This window comes from Salvelinus alpinus, chromosome 12 (assembly GCF_045679555.1).
Source record: "Salvelinus alpinus chromosome 12, SLU_Salpinus.1, whole genome shotgun sequence".
NCBI classification, from domain to species: Eukaryota; Metazoa; Chordata; class Actinopteri; order Salmoniformes; family Salmonidae; genus Salvelinus; species Salvelinus alpinus.
Genome location: NC_092097.1, coordinates 36757632 through 36770544, shown reverse-complemented (window position 1 = coordinate 36770544; position 12913 = coordinate 36757632). Strand labels below are relative to the sequence as shown.

General features: G+C 43.1%; 1 protein-coding gene across 1 annotated transcript in view; it reads right to left on the bottom strand.

Annotated features, from left to right (window-relative positions):
- Positions 1-10476: 10476 nt before the first annotated feature.
- The window catches only part of fkbp5 (FKBP prolyl isomerase 5), a 36642-nt gene continuing 34205 nt past the window's right edge, over positions 10477-12913 (bottom strand). Inside the window, exon 11 of the mRNA XM_071336124.1 lies at positions 10477-11849. Within this exon, the coding sequence (XP_071192225.1) occupies positions 11736-11849 (114 nt within the window). The 3' untranslated portion in view covers positions 10477-11735. The remainder of the gene's footprint in view (positions 11850-12913) is intronic.

Below are 12913 nucleotides of genomic sequence, written 5' to 3'. Positions count from 1 at the left end.
AGGGGATTCATCAGAGAAAATGACTTTACCCCAGTCCGTAGCAACCCAATCCCTGTACCTTTTGCAGAATATCAGTCTGTCCCTGATGTTTTTCCTGGAGAGAAGTGGCTTCTTTGCTGCCCTTCTTGACACAAGGCCATCCTCCAAAAGTCGTTGCCTCACTGTGCGTGCAGATGCACTCCCACCTGTCTGCTGCTATTCCTGAGCAAGCTCTGTACTGGTGGTGCCCCGATCCCACAGCTGAATCAACTTTAGGAGACGGTCCTGGCGCTTGAGGGACTTTCTTGGGCGCCCTGAAGCCTTCTTCACAACAATTGAACCGCTCTCCTTGAAGTTCTTGATGATCCGATAAATGGTTGATTTAGGTGCAAAACTTACTGGCAGCAATATCCTTGCCTGTGAAGCCCTTTTTGTGCCAAGCAATGATGGCGGCACGTGTTTCATTGCAGATAACCATGGGTGACAGAGGAAGAACAATGATTCCGAGCACCACCCTTCTTTTGAAGCTTCCAGTCCCTGTGTTAACGCGAGACTCACTGACATGTCAGCTGGTCCTTTTGTGGCAGGGATGAAATGCAGTGGAAATGTTTTTTGGGATTCAGTTCATTTGCATGGTAAAGAGGGACTTTGCAATTAATTGCAATTCATCTGGTCACTCTTCATAACATTCTGGAGTATATGTAAATTGCCATCATACAAACTGAGGTAGCAGACTTTGAAAATTAATATTTGTGTCATTCTCAAAACTTTTGACCACGACTGTACAGACAATCACAGATTACAAAGGGGAAACCAGCCACGTCGCGGACACCGACGTCTTGCTCCCAGACAAAACAAACACCTTCTTCGCCCTCTTTGAGGATATCACAGTGCCAGCTATTAGTCTACTACAGAGCGAGTTGTCTTGGTGGGTTGCGGTCTCTCCTTCCCTGCTCCCCGTGTCAATCCGCCCCTCCCTCGCCTGCCAGACCGGCAACTCTCTCCCTCTTCTCACGCTTTATCAGCTCCGGTTAATAAAGTACCTTAAAAAAAAAAATTCTGCTGCTTCCCTCACTCAGATCGGGCCGGATCTGGATCCAACCAGCTCCATTTCGGGATGGGTCCAACTTTTTGGACCTGTGAAGACCTCTAGTTCAAAGATTCACACGTCTGTCTTGTAGGAATGGCACCATAACTTATTAATCAGGTCTGGGGAATTTGAAAGGAGTCTAATCTACATCAAAGAGAATCACAGTTAAACATGTTATGGTCCTAGGTCGAGGGCTCCCGAGTGGGGCAGCGTCTAAGGCACTGCATCTCAGTGCAAAAGGCGTCACTGCAGTCCCTGGTTTGAATCCAGCCATCCGGCTGTGATTGGGAGTCCCAAAGGGAGGCGCACAATTGGCTCAGCGTCGTCTGGGTTTGGCCGGGGTAGGCCATCATTGTAAATAAGAATTTGTTCTTATCTGACTTGCCTAGTTAAATAAAGGTTACATTTAAAATGTAAAAAAATGATCATTCACAGATCAGGTTCCCTCAGGAGGTTTCTCTTAGCGGTGTTAATGGCGTTATCCAAGCTTTTCCTCTTGCAGACATTCGCATTTTGGACATCGATGAGAAACGACACCTGTCTAAAACAGTATCAAAAAAGTGAACCTGTCGTCCGGGTTTCCCAATCTGCAATTGCTTGAACCTGTTTGTCACTTGGTGGTTTGAAAAGGTTTACCTGGAGGGTACTTGACTGACCAACTGACCAAACCCTTTCCTTGACTGCTGTGATTGAGCCTCTTATGTTTACTCCACAGGTGCAGATCGTCTGTACGATAATATAGAGGACATGATCGGTTATCGACCATTACCCCTCATTAAGTACTGTTTGAAGTATATCACTCCAGTCATCTGCACTGTAAGTATTACTTAACACACTATCCTCAACAGCAAATTCATTAGTTATTTTTCAGACTATTGTTATACAGATGTAGGATCTTCATTTGAACAAGTTTGCTACAGCAGAGGAATAATCGTGCAGCAACATTATATGTGTAATCATTATGTGGATTATAATTAATGGCCATTTTTGTAGAGGTTGATATATTTTTCGTAAGAGAAAATCAAGTCGGAAATGTCAAAGTGGAAATTAAACAGCTTCAGAAGCCTTTTTGTAAACCTTAAATACACTACAAGTTTTGTATTTCTTGCATTGCAGGAAAGTTCTCCTGCAACAGGTTGATCAAATTAAGATCCTATATCTGTAGTATACATGACGTTGATGTCACAGTAATACAAGTGATTTACAGACAAACAAAAGTTAATAAGTTGACAATACATAGAAATAGAAATCAAATGGATGTCTGTGTAACCTATGTAAAGTAGAGAATCCTTTTTTTACGTTCAATATTAAATGTTTCATCATAAAACTGACCTAAAAGTACTGAAACGGTAACCTTGTTCTCTCTGTCCTCACTCAAGCCTCACTGTTACTCTACTATATTATAATTAGTACAATGCTCTCTGAAAATACATTGTGTTTTTTTAAAAACCTCCCTCCGTATATTTTTGTTCTAGGCTATGTTTGTCTTCTCCTTGATTAGGTTTACCCCGCTAAAGTTCAACAACACATTTGAGTATACTTGGTGGGGTTACGCCATTGGCTGGTGGTTCACCCTCTCCTCCACACTCATAGTTCCTCTGTGGATGGTGTACATTGTGAGCGTCACTCCTGGTACACTGCGACAGGTAAATAGTTACTTTGTTAAACTTCTATAGCATTTTTTCATAACAAAAACATCTCAAAGCAACAAAAACAAGTAATATATCATGGGAAGCCTAGCTAGGTAGGTCAATTGATAGAGATCGCTAGTTGTGTCTCTCTGTAAATACAATGATATACTAATATATTTATATTACAGCATATTCATATTCCATTCACCCAGCTCATCACTTTGCTCGTTGTATAATTCCTTCTCGCATCCTCTCTCCTTCGCTTGTGGACTTCATTGCACAACACAACAGCTGTCTGACCAATAACCTCTCCAAGCCAAACCTTCATACCATAACTGCTACACAACCTACATATTTGTCAACAAACTAGCGCTAAACCCACAGTTAATGTGTACAATCAGTTTAGCAGTTACACAGTTAGGCCCTGGTGGGATTTATATTTAACTAGGCAAGTCAGTTAAGAACAAATTCTTATTTACAATGACAGCCTACCAGGGAACAGTGGGTTTAACTGCCTTGTTCAGGGGCAGAACAACAGATTTTTAAATTGTCAGCTTGGGGATTTGATCCAGCAACCTTTCAGTTACTGGCCCAACGCTCTAACCACGACTACCTGCCGCCCCGAATAAATTAATAAAACCGAACGCTTACCCTGCCTTGGAAGAGTCAGTGTTGAATAGCCTTAGCCAGCTAGCTAACATAAATAGTATTCCTCTCTGTTTGAGTAGGCTAAATTAGCTGCATTTGCTAAGTAAGTGAAAGAAACTCAATTCCACTGCTTTTCTGTAATTTTTGAAAGAATGTATTTGTTCAATTATTGTCTTTCTCTCTGAGTCAACTCCTCACCACAGTTTAAGCACTGCAGTGCTAGCTCGCTGTAGCCTACATTATGCTACATTATGCTTTCAGTACTAGATTCATTCTCTGATCCTTTGATTGGATGGACAATATGTCAGTTCATACTGCAAGAGCTCTAAACATTTTATTAAATTCACTGAGGAGGATGGTCCTCCCGAGCATCCACTGTTTATTTTACCAAAAAAATAAGTGAAAAATCCATGCTCTCCAAACATCACCAGTTATTGTCTCCTTCCTCAGACTGTCTATCCTCACCACGCCCTCAGAGGATCTCCCTATTACCAAGGCCCAGAAAAAGGCCCTCCTGGCCAAGCAGTCTGAGCAGGACAGACCTCTGGGGGACATGGAGATACCAGCCTGGGGCCACAATCTCAGAGACACTCTCTCGCTCACCCACCATCCCTACAGGCCTGGAGACAAGCAGGTCCAGCCAGTCACTCACTCTCCTAAAGGTCCTGATCTAAACAATACAAATACTTTCCATTGTGTAACAGAGACTGTGTGACACTGTTTGGTCTGAGTGGGTTAGGAAAGTATATATCATCCACCACAGGCCTTTTTCTTGGGAGAGCGTTGTGGGCAAGTTCTTCCAAAACACACACTACTTCCTGTGTGTAGCATTAAGGAGACGTAGCAGCACTGGTTCTGGGAAAGTCTTGATGTGGAAATAGTTTGGACCAGAACACACTGAAATGAGAGTGAGAAAGGTCCAGCACAAAAGATGGACCTTTGAAGTTGTGCTTTAACCAGGACTTTGGTCATGTAGGACACAGTATTTCATCGAAATTGATTACTTTCTGTCACCGAACATAGTGGAAACAAAGGCATATGATGATCATGCTCTTGGTCTCAGTTGGTTAAATGATTCTGTATATACATCTGATCAAACCCTTTTTAATAAAGAATGGTAATATTTGATTTGTGTAGGTTTAAAAATCAGACATTGTTTTTTTTACTAGTACTTTGTTAAGTATGACATTTGTGATAATATCCATAGTTGACGAAGGGATTGTGCATGTGTGTGTATATACACTGTGGCCAGTTTATTGGGTGCACCCATCTAGTACTGGGTTGGACCCCCCTTTGCCTCCAGAACAGCCTGAATTCTTCGGGACATGGACAAGTTTGTCAATTTCTCAAGGGACCTAACATTCACCTGGTAAACATTCCCCACATCATTACGCCACCAGCCAGTACTGTTGACACCAGGTAGGATGGGACCATGCTTATTCCCCATTCTGACTCTGTCATCAGCATGACGCAGAAACCAGGATTTTCAAAACCAGGATTTGACAGACCAGACAATGTTTTTCCACTCCTCAATTGTCCAGTATTGGTGTTTGAGTGCCCACTGGAGCCGCTTCTTGTTTTTAGCTGACAGGAGGGGAACCCTGTGTGGTCGTCTGCTGTAATCCATGACAAGGACCGATGATTTGTATATTCTGAGATGCCATTCTGCAAACCACTGTTGTACTGCGCTGTTATTTGCCTGTTTGTGGCCCACCTGTTAGCTTGCACAATTCCTGCCATTCTCCTTCGACATCTCTCATCGAGCTGTTTTGCCCGCAGGACTGCCACTGACTGGATGTGTTTTGTTTGTCGCACCATTCTCTGTAAACCCTATACACAGTCGTGCGTGAAACCCAAGAGGGCAGACCTTTCTGAGGTACTGGAACCAACGCGCCTGGCCCCGACGATCATACCACACTCAAAGTCACTTAGGTCCCTCGTTTTGCCCATTCTAACGTTTGATCGAACAGTAACTGAATGCCTCTGCCTGTTTTATATAGCAGCCCACGTGACCCACTGTCTGTAGGAGCTAACCATTTTCGTGAACGGGGTGGTGAACCAAATCAAATTTTATTGGTCACATACACATGGTTAGCGGATGTTATTGCGAGTGTAGCGAAATGCTTGTGCTTCTAGTTCCGTCAGTGCAGCAATATCTAACAATTCCACAACAACTACCTAATACACACAAATCTAAGTAAGGAATGGAATAAGAATATATAAATATATGGATGAGCAATGACAGAGGTATAGGCAAGATGTAATAGGTGGTATAAAATACAGTATTTACATATGAGATGAGTAATGCAAGATATGTTAACATTATTAAAGTGCCATTATTAAAGTGACTAGTGATCCATTTCTTGAAGTGGCCAATGATTTCAAGTCTGTATGTAGGCAGCAGCCTCTCTGTGTTAGTGATGGCCTTGAGACGGAAGCTGTTTTTCAGTCTCTCTGTCCCAGCTTTGATGCACCTGTACTGACCTCGCCTTCTGGATGGTAGCGGGGTGAACAGGCAGTGGCTCGGGTGGTTGTTGTCCTTGATTATCTTTTTGGCCTTCCTGTGACATCGGGTGCTGTAGGTGTCCTGGAGGGCATGTAGTTTGCACCCGGTGATGCGTTGTGCAGACTGCACCACCCTCTGGAGAGCCTTGCGGTTGTGGCAGTGCAGTTGCCGTACCAGGCGGTGATACAGCCCAACAGGATGTTCTCAATTGTGCATTTGTAAAAGTTTTAGGTGACAAGCCACAGTTTAGTTTTTTTTTTTTTTACCTTTATTTAACTAGGCAAGTCAGTTAAGAACAAATTCTTATTTTCAATGACCGCCTAGGAACAGTGGGTTAACTGCCTTGTTCAGGGGCAGAACGACATTATTAATTTGTCCCCAATCCTCAAGCTTACCTTGTCAGCTTGGGGATTCGATCTTGCATCCTTTTGGTTACTAGTCCAACGCTCTAATCACTAGGCTACCTGCCGCCTTGTTCACCAGACTGTTTGTGTGGGTGGACCGTTTCAGTTTGTCCGTGATGGTGCAGACAGAGACGGCCGCCTCGCTTCGCGTTCCTAGGAAACTATGCATTATTTAGTTTTTTTATGTGTTATTTCTTACAATGTTACCCCAGGAAATCTTAGGTTTTATTACATACAGTCGGGAGGACTCACCAACATTACGACCAGGAATATGACTTTCCCGAAGCGGATCTTCTACCAATGGATCGGATCCCAGCCGGCGACCCAAAACAACGGCGCAGTAGAAGGGGCATACGGAGCGGTCTTCTGGTCAGGCTCCATAGACGGGCGCACCGCTCTCGAGCATACTACTCGCCAATGTCCAGTCTCTTGACAACAAGGCAGACGAAATCCAAGCAAGGGTAGCATTCCAGAGAGACATCAGAGACTGTAACGTTCTTTGTTTCACGGAAACCTGGCTCACTCGATACGCCATCTGAGTCGGTACAGCCACCTGGTACCTTCACGCATCGCACCGACAGAAACAAGCATCTCTCTGGTAGGAAGGGAGGGGGTGTATGCCTTATGATTAACGAGACATGGTGTGATCATAACAACATACAGGAACTTAAGTCCTTTTGTTCACCTGACTTAGAATTCCTCACAATCCAATGCCGACCGCATTATCTACCAAGATAATTCTCTTCGATCATAATCACAGTCATGTATATTCCCCCCCCAAGCAGACATATCGACAGCCCTGAAAGAACTTCATTCGACTCTATGTAAACTGGAAACCACACATCCTGAGGCTGCATTTATTGTAGCTGGGGATTTTAACAAGGCTAATCTGAAAACAAGGCTCCCCAAATTCTGTCAGCATATCGATTGTGCTGGCAAAACCCTAGATCACTGTTATTCTAACTTCCATGACGCATATAAGGCCCTCCCCCGCCCTCCCTTCGGAAAAGCTGAATACGACTCCATTTTGTTGCTCCCAGCCTATAGAAAGAAATTAAAACAGGAAGCACCCGTGATCAGGTCTGTTCAACGCTGGTCCGACCAATTGGATTCCACGCTTCAAGATGGCTTCGATCACGTGGACTGGGACATGTTCCGCATTGCGGCAAACAACAACATTGGCGAGTTCGGTGACCGAGTTTATTAGTAAGTGCATCGGTGATGTTGTACCCACAGCGTCTATTAAAACATTCCCCAACCAGAAACCGTGGATTGATGGCAGCATTCGCGCAAAACTGAAAGTGCGAACCACTGCTTTTAATCAGGGCAAGGTGACCGGAAACATGACCGAATACAAACAGTGTAGCTATTCCCTCCGTAACACAATCAAACAAGCTAAGGTTCAGTATAGAGACAAAGTGGAGTCGCAATTCAACGGCTCAGGCACGAGAGGTATGTGGCAGGGTCTACAGTCAATCACAGACTACAAAAGAAAAACCAGCCCCGTCATGGACCACGATGCCTTGCTGCCAGACAGACTAAACAACTTTTTTGCTCGCTTTGAGGACAATACAGTGCCACTGACACGGCCCGCTACCAAAGGCTGCGGGCTCTCCTTCACTGTAGCCAACGTGAGTAAAACATTTAAACGTGTTAACCCTCGCAGGGCTGCAGGCCCAGACGGCATCCCCCGCCGCGTCCTCAGAGCATGCGCAGACCAGCTGGCTGTTGTGTTTACGGGCATATTCAATCAATCCCTATCTCAGTCTGCTGTTCATACATGCTTCAAGAGGGCCACAATTGTTCCTGTTGCCAAGAAAGCTAAGGTAACTGAGCTAAATGACTACCGCCCTGTAGCACTCACTTCCGTCATCATGAAGTGCTTTGAGAGACTAGTCAAGGACCATATCACCTCCACCCTACCTGACACCATAGACCCACTCCAATTTGCTTACCGCCCCAATAGGTCCACAGACGACGCAATCACCATCACACTGCACACTGCCCTAACCCATCTAGACAAGAGAAATACCTATGTGAGAATGCTGTTCATCGACTACAGCTCAGCATTTAACACCATAGTACCCTCCAAACTCGTCATCAAGCTCGAGACCCTGGGTCTCGACCCCGCCCTGTGGAACTGGGTACTGGACTTCCTGACGGGCCGCCCCCAGGTGGTGAGGGTAGGTAACAACATCTCCACCCGCTGATCCTCAACACTGGGGCCCCACAAGGGTGCGTTCTGAGCCCTCTCCTGTACTCCCTGTTCACCCACGACTGCGTGGCCATGCACGCCTCCAACTCAATCATCAAGTTTGCAGATGACACTACAGTGGTAGGCTTGATTACCAACAACGACGAGACGGCCTACAGGGAGGAGGTGAGGGCCCTCGGAGCGTGGTGTCAGGAAAATAACCTCACACTCAATGTCAACAAAACAAAAGAGATGATTGTGGTCTTCAGGAAACAGCAGAGGAAGCAGCCCCTATCTACATTGACGGGACAGTAGTGGAGAGGGTGGAAAGTTTTAATCAACATTTCAACTATCTACTAACCCTAACCCTTACTTTCCTAACACTGAACTTAACCCTTATACTAAACCTAGCTCTAAGCCTAAACTTAACCTTTACTCTTATTCTATACCTAACCGTAGCAAGCAATTGCTTATCGACAGATGGTCATTCTATCAACAAACTATCTGTAGAGCATCTACAGATGGACTATCCAAATAAAGTGTGACCCATTTCAAATATGAAATTGACAAGTTTGTTGTTGTAAATAAGACAATGTCTATTTAAAGTGTGCCAGTTATCAGGTTGTACAACATGCCTATGCGGAAAAATGAGATCACTCTGTTAGACTTTCAGTGAGAGTGCCTGTTATGAGTGAGAAGTTGTACTTTATACTATTTCCTACTGCATTCATGTGTCAAATGTCAATGCCCCCTTTCTGTATATATTTCAGGCGAGAAGAGAGCTGAGACGTATTGCCTGAGTATAAGAGTGCAACTACTACTTCCCCTTGTTTGACACCTCAAGTAATATAATTTTTTATGTTTTATTGTTTAAAATCATATTACTTAACTCATACAGAATTTTGTTGAAATGAGGGTACGAAATAACTATTTCAAGTTATGTTTACAGCAATTTGATATTGGGGCTTTATGACTGGGGTTTCCTTTGTTCCTTTTCAAGTCTTTAAATGCAGGAGGTCTATTTTATGTTTACACATAGGACATCATCATGATCCTCTGACTGAAAATCACCATGGAGATCCAGTCACTTGTTTCACTAATGTCCCGTGGTAGATAAAGAATATGCATCACTAAAAGTCCGGTTGGGGTTGGGCAGGCCAATGTAAACTAAAAATGTAATCTCTAATGCCTGCATTTGCACATTTACCAGAGAGAGTGAATACTTAAAGGGATACTTTGAGATTTTGGCAGTGAGGACCTTTATCTAGTTCCCCAGAGTCATGAACTCATGGATACCATTTGTATCTCTCTGTGACCAGTATGAAGGAAGATAGAGCTAGTTTCGCAAGCCAGTGCTAAATAGCGTTAGCGCACTGACTAATGCTAATTATCAATTGCGCTAGCGCTAGTTAGCAACTTCCTTCTAACTGCACGCAGAGACATAACTGTATCCACGAGTTTATCTGACTCTAAGTAGATAAAGGGCCAAAAATTGCCAAAATCCCAAAGTATCCCTTTATTAATACATAGATTCAAGGCTGTATCACATCCCGCCGTGATTGGGAGTCGGCGCACAATTGGCCCAGCGTTGTCCGGGGTAGGCCGTCATTGTAAAGAAGAATTTGTTCTTAACTGACTTGCCTGGTTAAATAAAAAAATTAAATACCATCTGTGTCATGTTTATAACACTTACAACGGATTCTGTACAGTATGTGGTGCATATAGTATTATAACACTAAGACTCTTATGTCTAACGCTCAGTGTAGTCCAATAACATTTATAGTTGGGTCAGTATGAATAGAAGCAGGTCATTTGTATCCAGAGCTTTGGTGAACAAACATTATGGACGTTATTAGCATAGAAACTCTTGATAAGGTTTATATGCTGTGATATCTAGTCCTGGCAACACTACACTTAAATCCTAACCTTGTGGGTTAAGGTAACTACCCTCCAATAAATAGTGTTGGGTACAGAGATACATTTTAAATTAAACATACATTTCAATAAAAGAAACACACACACAATGAGTCAATGGCTTCTTTTTATATTGAGAGCATAAGCCTCCCTTATTTTCTTTAACAATTATAAAATCATTAAGACAACCCAAGGGCAGATGTCCAATGAATGCAAAAAAACGAAAGCCCAGATTTTATCCAAGGCGTTATTGTTCATAAAAAGACAACATCGGTGATTTTACAATCTTAGCTGAAGATCGAGGTGCATCCTTGTCCATAATTTAACACTCTTTTATTAAAAGGAAATAAGACGAGTCAGACAGTACAGTCACCCATTCCAGGAGGAAGAGAACTACGAGACTAGAACCTTTTTTGTAATTACGGGGAGACTTTGGTCCCAGCATGACTCCCTGTCAAAATAAAGGTTAAATAAAAACCTGCCCTAGTTATCAGTCACATAATTTAAATTCAAACAGTGTACTGTGAAAAAAGCATTTGTCCAGGAGAGAATGCAAGGTTGAAGTCAGAGAGGACTGGACAGCAGCTTGGAAAGCTGAGACTTAAAGCTTCATTATTGGACTTGCATTGATTTGGGCAGTCAAAGACAGTAGCACACACAGAACAGTATGTAGCATCTGTAGCATGCAAGGGTCTATCTGGGATGAGTCTGTACTTGTTTATTCTCCATGTTCAAGAGTAAAGAGTGGGGGGTTCTTCAGCCACTGCAAATATACTGTATGACTCATTGTCTTAACATAAGTAGTCTTCTGGGACTGTGGGTGTTATGACAATTAAGTGACGATGACGCCAGCTGTTTTGTCTGTTATAGTGGCACAGTGTCACCACTTCCACATTGCCAAATGATGTATATTGAGGATTACAATTGTGACTATGCACAAGGTGCAAGGCAACCCCAGCCAACTCAACCAATAGATTGAAGCTACCAAAATAGAATGATACCTGTTGCTCATCTGTATTGTGCAAAACGAGAAGATGCAAAGGCAAAATGATATTTGATTATCAACATCAGAATGCAGACTGTGGGTTTGAGTTAAGTTGAGGTGTGCATTTGGAGGCATTGTGCAATGCAAAGGTTCAGGACTAGACCTGGACTGGATTCCATGTTATGGACTGAAAGAAGGAATGCTGTTTGGCCTGCAGCCTTCCCCACTCACTCGCCTGTCTGTCGTGCAGGGGACAGCACATATGGTGGGGGGTAGGTAGGGGATGATGAGGTCAGGGTGGAGGGGTGTGGTCCGGCCCCGTCTGGTCCCTGCCTCTGTGTGCATAGCAAGGGGAGACCTGCCCCCCTGGCCTCCTCTGGAGCATCAAGGACAGTCCTGGCCGTGGTCCTGACTCCTGCGGCGTCTCTTAATGGCCACTTGATGGTTCTCGTTCATCGCTCCACTGTCCTCCCCCCTCCTCCTCTTCCCCTTCCCTGCCTGTTGAGCACACAAATACAAAGGAGAGGGACTTTTAAATGTTTAGATTTCTTCCATTGTGCAAAAATAAATCACTTTTTATACGTTTTGTTTTGCAATATTAATGAGTATAATATTTATTATATTAGATTATGGAGTAAAAAGGAAGCATCGAGTGGTAATGAGTGGCCCTCTGTAGCTCAGTTTGTAAGAGCATGGCTCTTACAGCGGCAGGATAGTGGATTCGATTCAGACAACCACCCATACGCTTGGGCATGAGTCCTTTCGATAAAAGCGTCTGCAAAATGACATATATTATAAACAGAGAACAAAAGTTCAAATAAAGTAGCTATTCAGTACTACCACTAGATGTCAGCCTACTACCACTAAACGTGAAACTATAAACCAGCGATTCTCTACTGGTGGGTCACAACCCAAATTAGCGTGCCTGAGTAAAAAACGATCACTTTTAATTGTCAAAAAAATCTTTTAAAAATATGGATTCTTTCCCCCTGAAATAAATACTCCAGTCTGAACTTAAATGACTAAAACCAGATAGAAAGTGTGTAGAAATGATAATGGACCAATCATTTGATCTAAACTATTTTTCTTGAATCACAGAGATTTCAATAGCAGCGCTATTGGATTTCGTTAATTGTGTGGTCAAACCAGTAAGCTTGCCAACATTTGTCATGAAAAACATGATCAATATGGAATAATTAATAATGCAAGATGTGGGAAATGTGTTCCCTTGTCATATAAAACAACAATAAGATTGTAAAAAAAACCTAGGATGAAACTAAAAACACAGTTGAGAACCACTGCTCTAAATCATGAACGATGGACCACAGTCAGTCAGCAGCACAGCACAGATAAAAATAAAATTGAAATAGATAAACATCTCATATCACATGTATCAAATTACTCAAACAGTGAACAAGGTCAGATTGTAAAACTGATTACACATCCATATTGCATCCCAAATGGTACCCTATTCCCAATATAGTTCACTACTTTTGACGAGAGCCGATTGCGCTCTGTTCAAAAGTAGTGCACTATATAGGGAATAAGTTGCAGTTTGGGAT